This window comes from Pavona decussata, unplaced genomic scaffold (genome assembly GCF_977016875.1).
Source record: "Pavona decussata unplaced genomic scaffold, jaPavDecu1.1 SCAFFOLD_114, whole genome shotgun sequence".
Taxonomy (NCBI): domain Eukaryota; kingdom Metazoa; phylum Cnidaria; class Anthozoa; order Scleractinia; family Agariciidae; genus Pavona; species Pavona decussata.
In genome coordinates, this window is record NW_028145528.1 from 2603420 (window position 1) to 2617881 (window position 14462).

The 14462-nt window shown below is 37.4% G+C and overlaps 3 protein-coding genes across 5 annotated transcripts in view; 2 read left to right on the forward strand and 1 right to left on the reverse strand.

Moving 5' to 3' along the window:
* Window positions 1–14462, forward strand: part of LOC146470186 (adenosine receptor A2b-like) — a 117170-nt gene that overhangs the window by 42884 nt on the left and 59824 nt on the right. The window lies entirely within an intron of this gene.
* Window positions 942–8661, reverse strand: LOC146470190 (cyclin-dependent kinase 1-like). Of its 2 annotated transcripts, XM_085122298.1 has the most exons (7): window positions 8620–8661; window positions 6664–6765; window positions 5287–5564; window positions 4444–4614; window positions 3093–3256; window positions 2848–2989; window positions 942–2067 (listed from the first exon to the last, which is right to left on the reverse strand). In XM_085122298.1, the coding sequence occupies exons 2-7, from the start codon at window positions 6725–6727 to the stop codon at window positions 1927–1929; spliced, it is 960 nt and encodes a 319-aa protein (XP_084978424.1). In that variant the 5' UTR covers window positions 6728–6765; window positions 8620–8661; the 3' UTR covers window positions 942–1926. The 2 variants fall into 2 exon arrangements, with proteins under 2 accessions (XP_084978424.1, XP_084978425.1); XM_085122299.1 differs by lacking the exon at window positions 8620–8661 and having other exon boundaries at window positions 6664–6770.
* LOC146470191 (oligosaccharyltransferase complex subunit OSTC-like) lies at window positions 8840–13323 on the forward strand. Its single transcript, XM_085122332.1, has 4 exons — window positions 8840–9006; window positions 10978–11051; window positions 12271–12488; window positions 13193–13323. Exons 1-4 carry the CDS (start codon window positions 8868–8870, stop codon window positions 13212–13214), a joined length of 453 nt encoding a protein of 150 aa, XP_084978458.1. The 5' UTR covers window positions 8840–8867; the 3' UTR covers window positions 13215–13323.

The following is a 14462-nucleotide window of genomic DNA, read 5'->3' on the forward strand; positions in this document are numbered from 1 at the left end:
CACAAGTCTTGTGTTTACAGCTCAGGTGGTTTCTAAAAGGAAGTCGCTTTCAAGAGCCAAGAGGTCAAAACGCAGGGAGTCTTACTTTTGAATCATTTAGGTGCACAAATATTTATTGAACCAGGGCAATAACCCTGCATACATCAATATTTTATCTGTTTAGTAGTGGTAAACCTGTCAACATTATGAATCAGTCAAATCCAACAATACCCATCTCCTCTCCCACCAAGGCCATTAGCCAGGCATTTTTCAACATTGTTTGTCCCAGGGATCAGGCATTTGACGACCTCGTGATTTTCACCTCACAATACTGCCACTTCATTTCAATGCTAAGTTCACCAGCAAAGGCAATGAATTCTTGACTAAATACATCTGAGGAGTACCTAAATGAAATTAGATGGCAGATCCACAGAACAAGCAGTCACTCAAACTATGAGAAACTGGACTTCTCTGAAATGTAGTTTGGCATAAATAACCCTTTACTTGATTAAAAAGATAAGCTCTGAAACAAAGAAATCATCGTCTTTTTAAACTGTACCATGGGCCATTTGACCAGCTTGTTTGTCCTGGCTGTGCAGGGGCATTTACTAGTTTTTCAAAAAATCCTAATGTTCAGGGTGGGGGGGAGGGGGTGGGAAGGGGCAATTAGTTGCCTCACTTTAAGGCTGCTGTGTGAGAAACATTAGACCCATAAAGTCAAGCTGTGTCCAGAAATGTATGCTAATGAGAGGCATGAATTGTATGATGGACATGACATACACAGATAATTCTGTCAAACATAAATTTATATGAAAATGCACCCAGTCCTTAATTTGGGTACTTTATGTACATGTAAGACAGACCTTTTTGTCATCTTCATATGACTTCACATTTGACAGGATGAAGCATACATTTGTGGAGGACTTAAGTGTATCTCAATGCACAATTAAAAGTACTATCAGTAATAAAAACACAGCTGATTTATTTAATGCATGGCTTTGGTTTACTTCATAAAATTAAACTAATAATTTGAATTACTTGAAATACAATTCGTTTACTAAATTAAATGAGGCTATGTACAATAACATCAATATGAAATAAAAGAATACATTTACACTTCTGCAGAGCTGTGTGACATGGTTTCATTTAATAAAGGCAACTGCAATTTCCATTTATTTGCTGTGATAAATTTGGTTTCAGCTCAACTAAGTAATCAGAATTAAATCTGAATTAATGGTGAGTGCAATATATATACATTTGAATTGATAGATGTAAAAGCCATTTAAAATAACGCGTATGTTGGAGGCCTGGTTCAGACATGCGACATAATGGCATATGAGCAAGGTCACGCTTAAGGTGGATTTCCACTGTCGCGTAAATTTTACGTGCGCACAGACGTAAATTTAGCTGGCTTCACGTACGTAAAATAAGAAGCGATGGATGAGCCGCGTGCATAAACATAAAAAGTTGAACAGCACTCACATTTTTGCGTTTACGCAGGCCGTTCATATGTCGCTTCTTACTTTGTTAACTTATGTAAAGCCAGCTAAATTCACGTCTGTACTCACGTAAAATTTATGCGACCGTGGAAATCTACCTTTAGAAATATAAACAACACGTTGTGTCAACGTCTTACATCACAAGTTAAACCCCAGTTTTAGTAAATGGCAGCATAGGCTTTAGCTATCAAGTTTGAAAAAGAAGAAAAGGCATTCAGAAATCTTACAGTCACGTCATGTGATTGCAACCCAATTGTTAAGCAAACAGGAGATGTAGCAGAACAAAAAATTAACAATATCTACTTCTTGTTATAGATACCTGTACAATGATACAAGTTATATACTTAAAGGCACCAAGTTTATCAAGTACAAAATTGTGCAGACTGAACTCAGAGAGATATAAGCACTATATTTTAAATTGAAAAAGGGAATAAAAAAATAATTTTATTTAGAAGGCTTTTGCCATGTTGCCCATGATGGTCGTTTGTTTGGTTGCAGGTAGTGTAGAAAGATCCAAGTCACTGAAATAGGGATGATCCAGTGCAGCTTTGGCTGATATTCTCTTGGCAGGGTTGTACAACAGCATTTTCTAGATGAAGAGAATCAAGATTAGCTTGCAGTAAACAGGGTACAGTTGACTCCCGATAACTCAAACCCTCGCTAACTCGAACCAATTTTCCTTTTCTTTCAGGTCATTTTCTATATAATTTACCCTCGATAACTTGAACCTTTTTCAATTTCCCTTGAAGGTTTGAGTTATCGGGAGTCAACTGCATTTTCTAGCTTCTTTTACACTTGTGGTCTTTGAGTAAGTACATGCAGCCACCAAATAACTAAGTTTGTGACAAATGACCATTTATGGCAACCTTTTTAGTGAGGAGGAAACTTAAGTTTTACAAGTGTACATGTAGGTCAAAACCTTTCCTTGTATTTCCCTTCAAAGAGCATAATAAATTAATACATGCATTTAAAGAAATAACATCCATCTTTGTTGCCTGACAATTTTAAGGGCTTTGATTTTCAAGCCCACTTATAAGGTTCAGACACTTTAAATGCTTCAGTTCTTAAAAGTACCTTTGGAGTACAACTGTTAAAATTTAATTTTTGAGATGTATAGTACATGTACCAAAGTCTACTTTTAGTCTTTCCGTACCTCCTTGGTCACCTGTTCACCACTAATAGGCATACAGTTAAATAAAGATTGCTTTGAATTAAAATATAAAACACACAGTCAGTTATTTTGCTCCTGTCTTTTCCTTTAGTTACATTACTTTTAAAGCTGTTGCTGCCTTTTGCAGTCTCTACAATTTTTAAAAGTGGAATCTGAGGTATAAGTGTTGAAAGTTTTAAACCAAGCTGGTTATTGTACCTCTAACAGGTCAAGCCCATTTTCATCCAGCTGGGGAACAGCTTTCTTGAGGCCTTCTCCAGTCCATTTCGGGAAGTTTGATTTGAAATCTGGAAGCTGTGAGACTCCAGGCCAAGTCTTCTCTGTTGGTGTTCCTAGGATTCTTTAAGTAGAAACAGTTTTCAAAATCATACAATTTTCCAGGACTTGTGTACAACCATTTCTTTTTTTTTTAATATTTAGGCACTGACTGATTTAATACCAACCTAAAAATTCGGAAAAGTTGGTCAATTTCTGAATCTCCATGAAACAACGGTTTCTTTGTAACCATCTCTGCAAATATACATCCCACGCTCCAGATGTCCACAGGGCAGGAATATCTCTGACACCCTAAGAGCACTTCAGGTGCACGATACCATAGGGTCACCACCTGAAATTTATTCCAACCACAGAAGAATATTATTTATTTATTGTACACATGTATGTCCTAAACTTAGAAGATTGCAAGGTCATTCTGCTATTTTAAACCAAACGAGTTTTCCCAAGGTTTTCAAACATAGTTTGCCAGCTATTTTTTCGTGAATACTGTAAAAACTGTATATGATAATCCAGATTTTTAGAAGATTATTACTGCACCTTCAGGTGATGCCAAAGAAAACCTTCACCAAAAGGTGATCATTTTGTACCATTCATCATCATCATCATTTTAAATCCATGACTTTTTGTATCAAACACTGATAATTCGTTATTGATATTTAAGTTGTGTGCCTTTGCTGTAAAGGGCGATTTACATGGTAAAACTTTGCCGTATGCAACAAGCTTATGACAGAAATTGCTTCATGAAAATCAACCTACTTTCACTTGCTTACAACTGTCATGTACGTCAACAAATGTTAAAATCCTACGACAATTGTAGGAATAGGCAATGTTGAGTGACAAGAAATGTGTGCGATTTTTTGCATGACGCGAGCAGCGCACGCTCTAGAAATCGCATGCGACAGTCGTAAGCAATATTATAGTTGCGCTGTCTAAATCAGCCTTATCAATAGGGACCTTCAGATTTGACTATGAGTATGAGTACGACTTTTCAAATCTAGTTTGCATAGTTTCGATAACCACTTGCAACATCAATCTTGTTTTTTGCCTCTCCTTATCTGCTGGTAAACAACAGGATTTAGGAGCGAGTCTTCTGAGGATGTGACTGATTTGAAATTTGAAAATCGTACTCATACTCCATCTTGCACTGGTACCTCTGATCTGAAGGTCCCTAATATTAATTCTGGGATGCTTGCATCAAGACAAGGCCGCCTTGTTTGGGCTTTGCAAGGCAAGCAGTGGGTGATAAACAAATCAAGAAATTCTCCCATTCTTGAGCATGTCTTGTACAGTAGTAATTTTATACTCTCGGTAGGTGGCTTCTTCACTGTAGGCAGTACACTTAAGCCATAGCAGTATTGAAAATTTAAATGCTTTGTTGCAAAGTTAACATTACTGCCATCACTGAACCTTAAAACACAGTGTAACACTTGAGTACTGTTTACACTGGTGGGTGCCACAGTTATCATAAACAGTAGCGTGTTAAAACTGTTCCTTAGGAAACATTGTCATACACTATACCTCGTGAGTGTAAGCTCTAACAGGGATTCCAAAGGCTCTTCCCAGCCCAAAATCAGCTAATTTTATGAGCCCTTGTTCATCAATTAACAAGTTCTGGGGCTTCAAATCACGATGCAAGATGCGCCGACTGTGGCAAAAGTACATAGCATTTGTGATTTGATAGAGGTAGCTCTGCAACAAAATCAAATCTATGATAAGATCTTAGTGAAATTTATTAACTTCAAATTTAACTGCCAGTGGACAGTTGAAGACCAACTTGTCCCATAGGTGACACCTACAATGTACATGTATATTTGAATGTATAAATTAAGACAACAACAAAAAACTACCTAATGTATAAACTATGGCTAATTTACATGTAAGGCTTAATTATTTGGCCCAGATAGAGACTTACAAGTACAGTCACGATCTATTTACACCCAACCAGATTTTCACAACAAGTAACGGTATACTTGCCTATAAAAATGCACTCAGTATTTTCAGGATTCCTCCCCACCCCCAGCCAAAAAAAAAATTAAATAAATATAAAACATGGTAGAAATATTGCTATTTACATGTCAATAGAAAATAAAATCTATTTTAATACTGGCTTTATTTCTGTATTTGACGCGTGGGACTCCCATAAAGAAAACCATAAATTTTGTGGAAACCTCTATTATTTAAAGGAGACCCAGCTGATCTAAGATCCATGGGGAGGCTCTTCCAGATGTTAGCACCACTTTTAGGTAATCAGTTCTTGGCTTTGGTACAACCAATTTTTTGTCAACGCTGCGAAAATTGTGAGATGTTATTAAAAAATGGAGGGCCTGCAGTTAGGTAAACATCAACAGTAATTTGCCTTACCTTGACTAGCATGCGGTCCAACAATCCCCTTGTTGAGTCTAAGTGCTTCTTGAGGTCACACATTAGAAATTCGAACACCAAATACAATTTTGCTTCCTCGTGAAGTATGTTCTCTAAGTTAACAACATTGGGATGATCTTTAAGTTCTCTAAGGAGTGAAATTTCTCTCACTGCTGTGCTTGGAATTCCTTCATCTGCCAACTCCAGTCGGATTTTTTTCAATGCAACTAGCTTGTTGTTCTTTTTGTTACGACCTTTGTAAACAACACCATATGTACCTGCGAAAAAACAATGAGCTGGTAACTACCTGTAAAAACTTTACTGTTTGTCAATTTAAAGGCCAAGTTACACAGTGTAACCTATAATTACAAGCGACGTTGCAGATAACCATAGTTTCATTCCACTATCAACAACCTCTACCTCCAACCGTCTCTCTTTCTACCCAAGAACAATGTCTCAATGGAACAGTCTGCCCCACCGCTTTTTAAAGAATTCTTTTAATCTGGCAAACTTAAACAGCAACATGTAATTAATATCCTCGGTGTACCATAAACCTGTTTAAATAACTCATTGCTGACCCCCCAACCAGTAATCCTCAAACTTGTACGAGGGGCAGGTTGTGTTGGAAAATAAATAAATAAATAAATAACCACATGTCCACCTCACAAATTGTTGTGTACAATTTGTGCAGGGCTGCTATCAGTAGCTGGCAGTTAGCTATTGTGGTCTCGCCAGCGACTTCAGTGAAGATAGCTAGCTGCTCAGAGTTTGAAAATGACTAAGGCCCTGTTCAGACTAGTTTACATGTAGATGCCCGTGCCTGGGCACTGCGAAGGGTGTTTTTCAGACTCCTTGGTGCCCAAAGGGCAATCGTGTTCTCGCTTGTCAATTTAGTGCCTGCCATTTTGTTCACTGTATTGTCAAGAAGTTTGAGAAAAAAGGTGGGAACTGACAAAATCCTGTTCAGACCAGTGCCCATGCCCAGGAACGGTGCCCAAGTACTTTACCCTTGGAGGTGCCTGTGCCCGGCCACCGAAAAAGAAGCCATGTTCAGACTAGTGCCAGTGTCCAAAAACCAAGCACAGGCGCTTAGTCTGAACAGGACCTAAAACAATGGAAATCTTTTCTTTAGTCTGTGGCTGTTAATTTCCTTTTGGAACTGTTTCACCAGAGCTTAACGACAGCACTGATGTTTCCAAATAATTTATTAGTGTCTGGGGTGGAAAGATATGCCTGCTTTGTTGTTCACACTATTGCACTGTGTAGTCTTTCTATTCCGTGGCAATGCTGACAATAAAAGGAATAAACTAGAGGTCGTATTTTGAAGCAACCTATAAACGTTGATGTGTTAGTATGCACTAAACAAAATGGCTTTACCTTCTCCAATCTTTTCAATTTTAATGAAATCTTCCATCTTCATCTCTTCAGGTTTTGAACCCATCCTGAATTGTTTGATGTTAATATCCTGAATTGTACAGACTTACCTTGGAAACAATAAAAAAATATATAAAATAGTTTGAATGGCAAAAAGAATAAGCGCAAATTTCATATTTTCCAACTATTAATGGGCCATTTATGAGACATTTTTTTTAGGGGCATTTTGTTTCATATGAAAATCGGTTTTATTTTTATTGGGTATTATACTCAATTTCCTGAAATCAATTTGGGTCCAAACAACTATTTAATGTGCAGAATATTAAATAATCTATATAATAGCGCATATAAAATAGTTTTTTGACAAATATACTCAAGTCTTCTCAAGTCTTTTGATTGCAAAAGTTTGACATTAACATGCATAATTTTATGAAACCTTTGTGAGGGGGTAGTGCAAATCAAAACCTGTTGATAATGCTGTTCGTTGAAAAAGAAAAACTTCCCAGAACTGAATTTGAATTCAAAAAGCTCCTTTCTTGATAGTGGTAAAGGCAAGCTTATCACTCACAAACCAAGCCAGGTGAAACAAGATTTGCAAGTGGAGAACTAATTTCCCATGCATCATGAAAAAAAAAATGTTACATTACAACCTATATAATGGTTGGGTAGGAGAAGGCTATCATTCTTAACCAAAATGTCTTTTAATCAGTGTTCTGACAAATGCACACTGGTCACTGGTTCTTGATTTACATGATGCTGGAAGCAGCTTCCAAATGATATGGCTTACTGAGTTTCACTACCAGCAAACCTATCACCATGGCCATCCTTTTCTTATGGATTACAAAAATCATTTTTGCTTTCAGCTACCACATACATACGGCCATGATTCTGGAAAGAGGTCAAGCAGCCTCTTGGAATTTGAGAATAACATTTTTGAGTGATTTTATTTCTTTTCAGAATTGAACCATATCAAATCTGTATTGGTGTTCTCGGATGTTAATAGTACAAGTAAGGTAGAATTTTTCAAGATTTGGCTATATGTAAGCTTAAATTAACAGGATGCAGCTGGTTTTGTCCGTCATATTTGCAAAGCTGTTGAACAACCGCATACTATACTATAACAATAGAGCTGAGCATGATTGACTTTCTTACAAACCAACTCTTTGCTTTTCCCACCCTGCGAGCAGAGTCTCCTCTTGTCTTTTTCTTTACCAACGCCAAAATCGAGCAAGCAAAAGAAAGGCTCTGCTAGCAGGGTGTGCTTTTCCGTGGCTTTCCAGAAATTCTAGCTTACACAATGTAACGTATTTATTTTATCTTTGGTTTGAAAGCTCAACTGTGTCTACTACCGTACAGTCGAATGTCTTAAAACTTGCACGCGCTGACTGTAAAAACGTGGCTAAAGCGCGTTCAGTTTAAACAGAAGGAATTTTGAAGGCCATGTATTCAAAATATACGTTTTCTGTACGTTTGCGTATAGAAAATGAGCTAACTAAACTTGGTGAATATCCCTACATTATGAATCTATTCTACAATTAATATGAACTTAAGCTTATACGCCAGAAGGGATCGTATAATTTTGAGGTATTTCACGATATGATGTCGACCAGAATTTTCTTCATTTAATTTGTATGAACGAGTGTAAATCGCTTATTGTGAAACTTGAAGAACCGATCTTGTGTTTGAGGAACGTTTTGATAAAACAGGGACTCAACACCGTAGTGTTCGGCGTAGTTCGGTTGGAATCGCCGCCACGGAGAAAACAACAGGAAAAACGAGCTAACGGACTGTGCTGCACAACAACATCGATCCGACATTTCTTTTGGCCAAGAATCGGACCTAAATTAAAATCGAAACTGAAATAACTGCTTACCTGAGAAACAAAACAATCAACTTAAATATCAGAGGTTTAACTCTTCTAATAAAGAAAAATACAGTTCTAAAATTGAGTAGAAACACAAACCTGGTAAAGCGTCCCCAAGCTGAAGCAACTGCGGGATGTCGTGAGATTTGTATTTGAAAATAGCGGCGTTTGATGCAATGACCAATCAGAGTGCAGCATTTTAGTCTTCCTCAGACCCCCACGGCCAGTTTGCCAGTACTACAAGTCGATAAAACCTCATTGTTCATTGGGTAATATATTAAAGAGTTGGACCAATCAAATTCTTTGTAACAACGTGTGTTCTTTCTTTCTCCTCGGTTCCAAAATGGAGGCTTTGTATGGAATACCTTTTCACGTTTTAGAAGTTCCTAACCTCAAATTAAAGAAGCCAGGATGGGTAAAACCTCCATCGGCGATGGTGGTCTTTGCCTTTGTTCTGCTGTCTTACTTTTTGGTTACTGGAGGTGAGCTTTGAGTATTTTATTTTTCATTCATGTTTTGTCTCGATAAAGGGTTCAAACATGTACAGATCATGTTTACTTGAGCTTTTATTAAATACTAAGGTTTACAATTCAGTAGCTTACTTGTACCGGGAGGAACTGGCTGTCCGTTCAATTCTCATTCATTAACTGTTTTGCCGTCTAATATAATGTGATAAACACGTAATGATAAATCGGTTCGTGAGACTCTTCATTGTTTTAATAATAGAGCTTCCTGAATTCCTTGTAACGTACGACGTGGCATAAATCAGAATATTGCAGTTCATGTTTCGATGTTACACGAAAGCTCTAATCGTAATGCTACGTTGTATTCCTTGAAAATATATTACACTGCTTGGCCTGTTTCTGAAAAAAATACATGTGTTTTTATTTACATTTAACTTTTCTTTAAAATTTATTTATAAATTAATCTAACTTGTAAAAATCTCTTACTAGTAATAACTTATCAGCTGTCACTAAGGAATATCCCTGCCTACCAAATTAATAAGATTGATAAGTGTCTTCTTTTATTGAATCCTCTACTATGCCAAACAAAGAGCCTTGTCTGCTGTGAATGTGTGACGGAGTGTGCATGCTGTAAACATCTGTATTTTTGCAATTTGTATAAAATGGGTGATTCCCGAAAATATCCATACCCTACTATGGACGGCATCTTCATCTAGATCCCCCCTCCCCCTTGCCCTATCAGTTCCGTAATCATTCAAACACCCCTCAGGAATATCTACTTTTTCTTTTGACTGATTTGAAAAGCCCTCTCTAAATAGTCCATTTCCGAGTTGCTGTTAACCTCATTATGAAAGCGAGGATAAGTCCAAAAAGTTTTTCATATGAAAATTTGTTTTGTTTACATATGAATGAAAACTAATTTTCATAATAAAAAACATTGCACTCAGCCTTGCTTTCATAGTGAGGTTCACAGCTACTCGGAAATGGCCTATTCCAAACACCTTTATTAATGGGAAGTACGTCCTTTGACTTCCTCAGAAAATACAGACCTTAATAATTTTCAGCTCAGCGAACGGCCCATGTAAAGACGTGATCGAACAAGTTCTTTAATTTGACTTCCTTGAAAAGGAAGACAAAACTAAAATGTCTTTTTTTAGCTGCAAAACTCCATGATACTTGAAAGTTGTAGCCAAATATTTTTATGCGAGGGAAAATTCTTGAAAAACACAAAAAAACAAGCTTTGATACACTTTGAACTTCTTCAACATAAAAAAATCTTAGTGCTTCTCCTTAGAAACAAGGAGACTGGTGTGATTTATCCACTGTTCGTCTGACCCAAAGTAAGTGGTGAGAAACCAGCGAATTTTTTCATTTTATTAATCTACAGGTAATTCCAGTTTCATCTGGTTCTTTTTTCTACATGTGAACGCGAACACATGCCTTATTAATGCTTGTCAGTTATCCTGTTTCTGCTGTCGTCAACAGTGTCATCAGTTCATGCTTTGTTTATGAACTAGAAAAGTCCACAAAATTAGCATTTTCAAAGAACATACTCCCTGTCTGTCCCCTCTAGAAATCCCAGATCTAACCCCCCACAGCCTTCAGGTTTCCAATCATACATGTAAATACCCCTCTATGCCATGGGAATTCCAGTCCAAAGAACTCCCCCTTGCCCTTGGAATTGCAAAAAGCTCCCCATGGTATGGGTATGGGATATGTTCTGAAATCACCCAATTGCTGTTGCAAGAACAAACGTTCAGTTTACAAGCCATTTGTATAGTTTCTTTTGGAGAAAACTTAGACGAATTACTGTAGGAGAAGAAAATTTATAATGTGCATGTAAGTTCTTACTACACGATTGCTTGGTAAATTTTTCATTTTCATTTGCGTGGTTGATCACGCAAACTCCACCTCATGCTTAACATCCAAGGACCCGAGGTAGCAATGTGACAAGCTGCATGAAGCATATCTCTTTTGGTATTGTTTTAGGAATCATCTATGATGTGATTGTTGAGCCTCCAAGTGTGGGAAGCACTACAGATGAGTTTGGACATAGTAAACCAGTAAGTCTAGAACATTCCAGTCAAGTTTGGAATACTCGTATTACTTCAAAGCACTGTTCTAAAGGGTTAATTGGTAGGTTTGTCAGTAAAACAGCTAGTGTCAGAATTTTTGCATGTGGGTTTAAATTTTGCCAGAGAACACCACTCTTTGACTGTGTTTTGTTTGGAGAAAAATGAGGCCAGAATATCAAATCAGCAAAATTCAACATAAGACAGTTATCCACTCAGCCCTTCAATTGTTCCGAGTTTAGAAGGTGAAATTGCGAGAAAAATATGATACTATCAAAGGCAGTTCTGAAAGAAAGCAGACCCTCACTGACACTGTTAATTTCTCATTCAAAAAAACTTACGTCTGTAATAAATTATTATAAGTTTGCGTCAACTTCCTTGGAAAGAGATTGTTCTTTCTATGGTATTTGCTCACTACATGTAGCATTTATTGATAAAAAAACAATGAACTTTTTTAGCTAATGGACATAATTTCTGAGCTGAGCAATCAGGCTATTCTTAATTCTTAACAATGAGCATAGTCATTAACAGTAGATCACATCATGTTTTAGGTTTAATCTGAAACTGTTTGGGATTCACTAGATTGTAAGCTTGAGGTTTTAATCAACAGAAGCCATTTTCCTTACTTACTAGCTAAGTATTCTACTAGTGAATAATAGATAAGAACTATTTGTTGAGTCTTTGTTTGAAAATCCAAGCAAGTTTCTTCCTGGAGTATTCTATTGATCAATAATGCTGTCTATATTGCAAAGCCACTGAGAATGCTAGTAAATATTAAAAGTAAGTGAAATAAAAGGGTCATGTTAAATAGGATTTTCAATACAGATTCAATGAATGGTCTCAAGGGAAAAAGTTAATTTTGTTTCCCTTGTATCTCAATGTTTCCCTCAACAAGGTTTCCAGAGAGACCAGTCATTAACATGGTTTGTTATATAGCACAACGAAGACGTTAAAATGAATCAAACTTGTGTTAAAGCAAATGGTCAACACTCATGGGTATCAGTTCACTGTTACCCTCTAACATCATACATTTCGCAATGTTACATGCCCGTGGGCTTTTGGTGGCAAACATTTCTATTTTTAGGTGTCATTTGACTAAGAACTATTCAATAAATGCCCACGTTTTGGTGGGGAAAACTTCAGCTATTATGTAACGATGCTATATATCATCTCTACCAGTATCACCCACACTCCTGTGCTTTGCCATCAGGTTGCCTTTATGCCGTACCGTGTCAATGGACAGTACATCATGGAGGGTCTAGCATCAAGTTTTCTGTTCTCCATTGGAGGACTTGGCTTCATAATCTTGGATAAATCCAATGCTGTTGGCATGTCCAAATTGAACAGATTCCTCCTGCTATTCCTGGGTTTTGTGTGCGTCTTAGTGTCTTTCTTTACGTGCCGAGTGTTCATGAGGATGAAGCTGCCGTAAGTGGTTAACAAAATTATTGTTTTACTTGTCTGAATGTGAAAGTCATGCTTCTTTACTCTTTGGTCAGTTGGGGAAATAGTTTTCCTCAAACCTTTTAAAATTGACCAAGTCACTGGTTTTCATCACAGACATGGTGGCAGAGAGTTGCGCAGCAGATCTGACTCAGGATGCTCAAATGGGAGCTATCACACAGGAACCCTTAGAATTAAGACGATAACTTTCCGAAATCTCTCAAGTGCTTTTGACATTATTTCATAATTATTAATTATTTCATCCATTCCTTGGCAAAGAAAGTAAGGTGAATTAGATTGACGTGACTGGTGGATTTCCTGGTCACCCATCTGCAATAATTTCCTCTTTGTAAAGCCCTTGTTTTAATAACTTCCTTCGAAGTAAGGTGGGGGCTGGTGTTAGGAATCCAATGTGAAAATGTCTCAGAATGTTTGAAGTGTTTGTCCGAAAGTCTTTGACAAAGAGTTGGGGCCTGTGCTTATCCTCTAGATCTGTCACTGTCTATGAAGAGTTACTGCAAAAAGTACTTCTGCCTGCCCTTACAGGCTGTACCTGTGAGTACCAATAAAAGATTATTCCCTTTAAGAGATTCCAGTGGAAATGTACCCTTGGGGAGTTGGTCTTTTCTTGATTCATGATTGTGGTTGTGTACAGTTAATTACCTAATTGTTTTCTTTGTCATTTTCAGGGGCTACATGCAAGTTTATTAGTGGAAAATGCAGGAAATTTTACATACTCCAGACATCAATCAGAATAAAATTTAGTGTAGCCACTTTTCTCTTTTTCTCTTGCTAAATAAAAAATTTTATTACAACTTTCTCTGTTTGTCTGTGTTCAGTTTTTTTCTTGTTATTTAATCAACCAATAATTATTGAAAGAATGTACATTTTGTGTTAGTGAATACTTTGCCTTAACCTAAATCTGTTGCAACATTCCAGTACACCCATAGGCAGAGTGTACAGCTTTTCACCCCCTTTATCTTCTTACTTTATGTGTAGATTCTCCCTGTTTTAACCCTCTCCCACTCAGAGTCACATGACTAGGCCTTTTGTACAGGCTATACAATTTGAAAAGAAGGTAGAGCTCAGCTAAAACGTAGGGAGAAGCACGGTTGCTGGAATTTTTCAACTTCTGCAATTCTGTTTAAAAATTCCAGCATTTACTGTAATCCAGACAACCTTCAAAGTCAGCTTTCTCAGCCTTTTGACCTAAGACACCATACAGGAACATTGATTCGTTATATACCTGGAATTCTTTGCAAGCTCTAACCTCTCAAGCAGTGGGTATTACCTTTTACTAAATCATTGTAATGCAATTCCAGCGATTTGATAGCATGCACTCGAATCTCTTCATGGTGGCCAAATTAACTTATCACATGTTTTCAACTATGTTGATAAAACGAAACATTCGTATTTTAATAGGTTTGTCACATCTGTCACATTTGTCACATCATCCGCATGGCCATGGTCATTATCTGAATTAGAATTTTCAGTGGCCAAAAGGCTGCCAACAAAGAGTTCTCGAGATCGAGTTGCCGGCCGGTGGCAGAAATGATACACGCGGCGGGGGGTAGGTTGTGGGGAAGAGGGGCACTCCCCCATTTCTATATAAGCTATATAGGTATCAAAGGGTATGGTTTTTGAGCCGGTTTGGTTTGAAATAGGGTATGGATTTTAACCATTTCGGCCTGAAAACGGGCCGGGTATGACCAGAAACTAGGTCTGAATCCAGTCAATATGGGTATGAATTTTAGAGGCAAGATCTAAAAAAGAGTACAAAAAAATACATATCATGTTTGCTCTGAAAAAGGTTCAGGCTTTAGAGAACCGAGCCCCACACCTCCACCAAAATTCAGAGGAGTACCCCCCGGGGATACACGACATTCCAGACGTACTCGCTGCTTTTTATAGAAACTTCGATGTGAAAATAATAATTCACTGTCAGTCGGACAAACAAGA

Bases quoted from the DNA above. Each gene is read 5' to 3' on its own strand.
- LOC146470190 (XM_085122298.1), bottom strand. From the start codon at position 6,727: ATGGGTTCAAAACCTGAAGAGATGAAGATGGAAGATTTCATTAAAATT. The intron at 5,565-6,663 runs GTAAAGCCATTT...GTTTTTTCGCAG, and splicing joins AATTGAAAAGATTGGAGAAG to GTACATATGGTGTTGTTTAC. The intron at 3,257-4,443 runs GTATAGTGTATG...AATAAATTTCAG, and splicing joins TTAGAGCTTACACTCACGAG to GTGGTGACCCTATGGTATCG.
- LOC146470191 (XM_085122332.1), top strand. From the start codon at position 8,868: ATGGAGGCTTTGTATGGAATACCTTTTCACGTTTTAGAAGTTCCTAAC. The intron at 11,052-12,270 runs GTAAGTCTAGAA...CTTTGCCATCAG, and splicing joins AGTTTGGACATAGTAAACCA to GTTGCCTTTATGCCGTACCG. The intron at 12,489-13,192 runs GTAAGTGGTTAA...TGTCATTTTCAG, and splicing joins TTCATGAGGATGAAGCTGCC to GGGCTACATGCAAGTTTATT.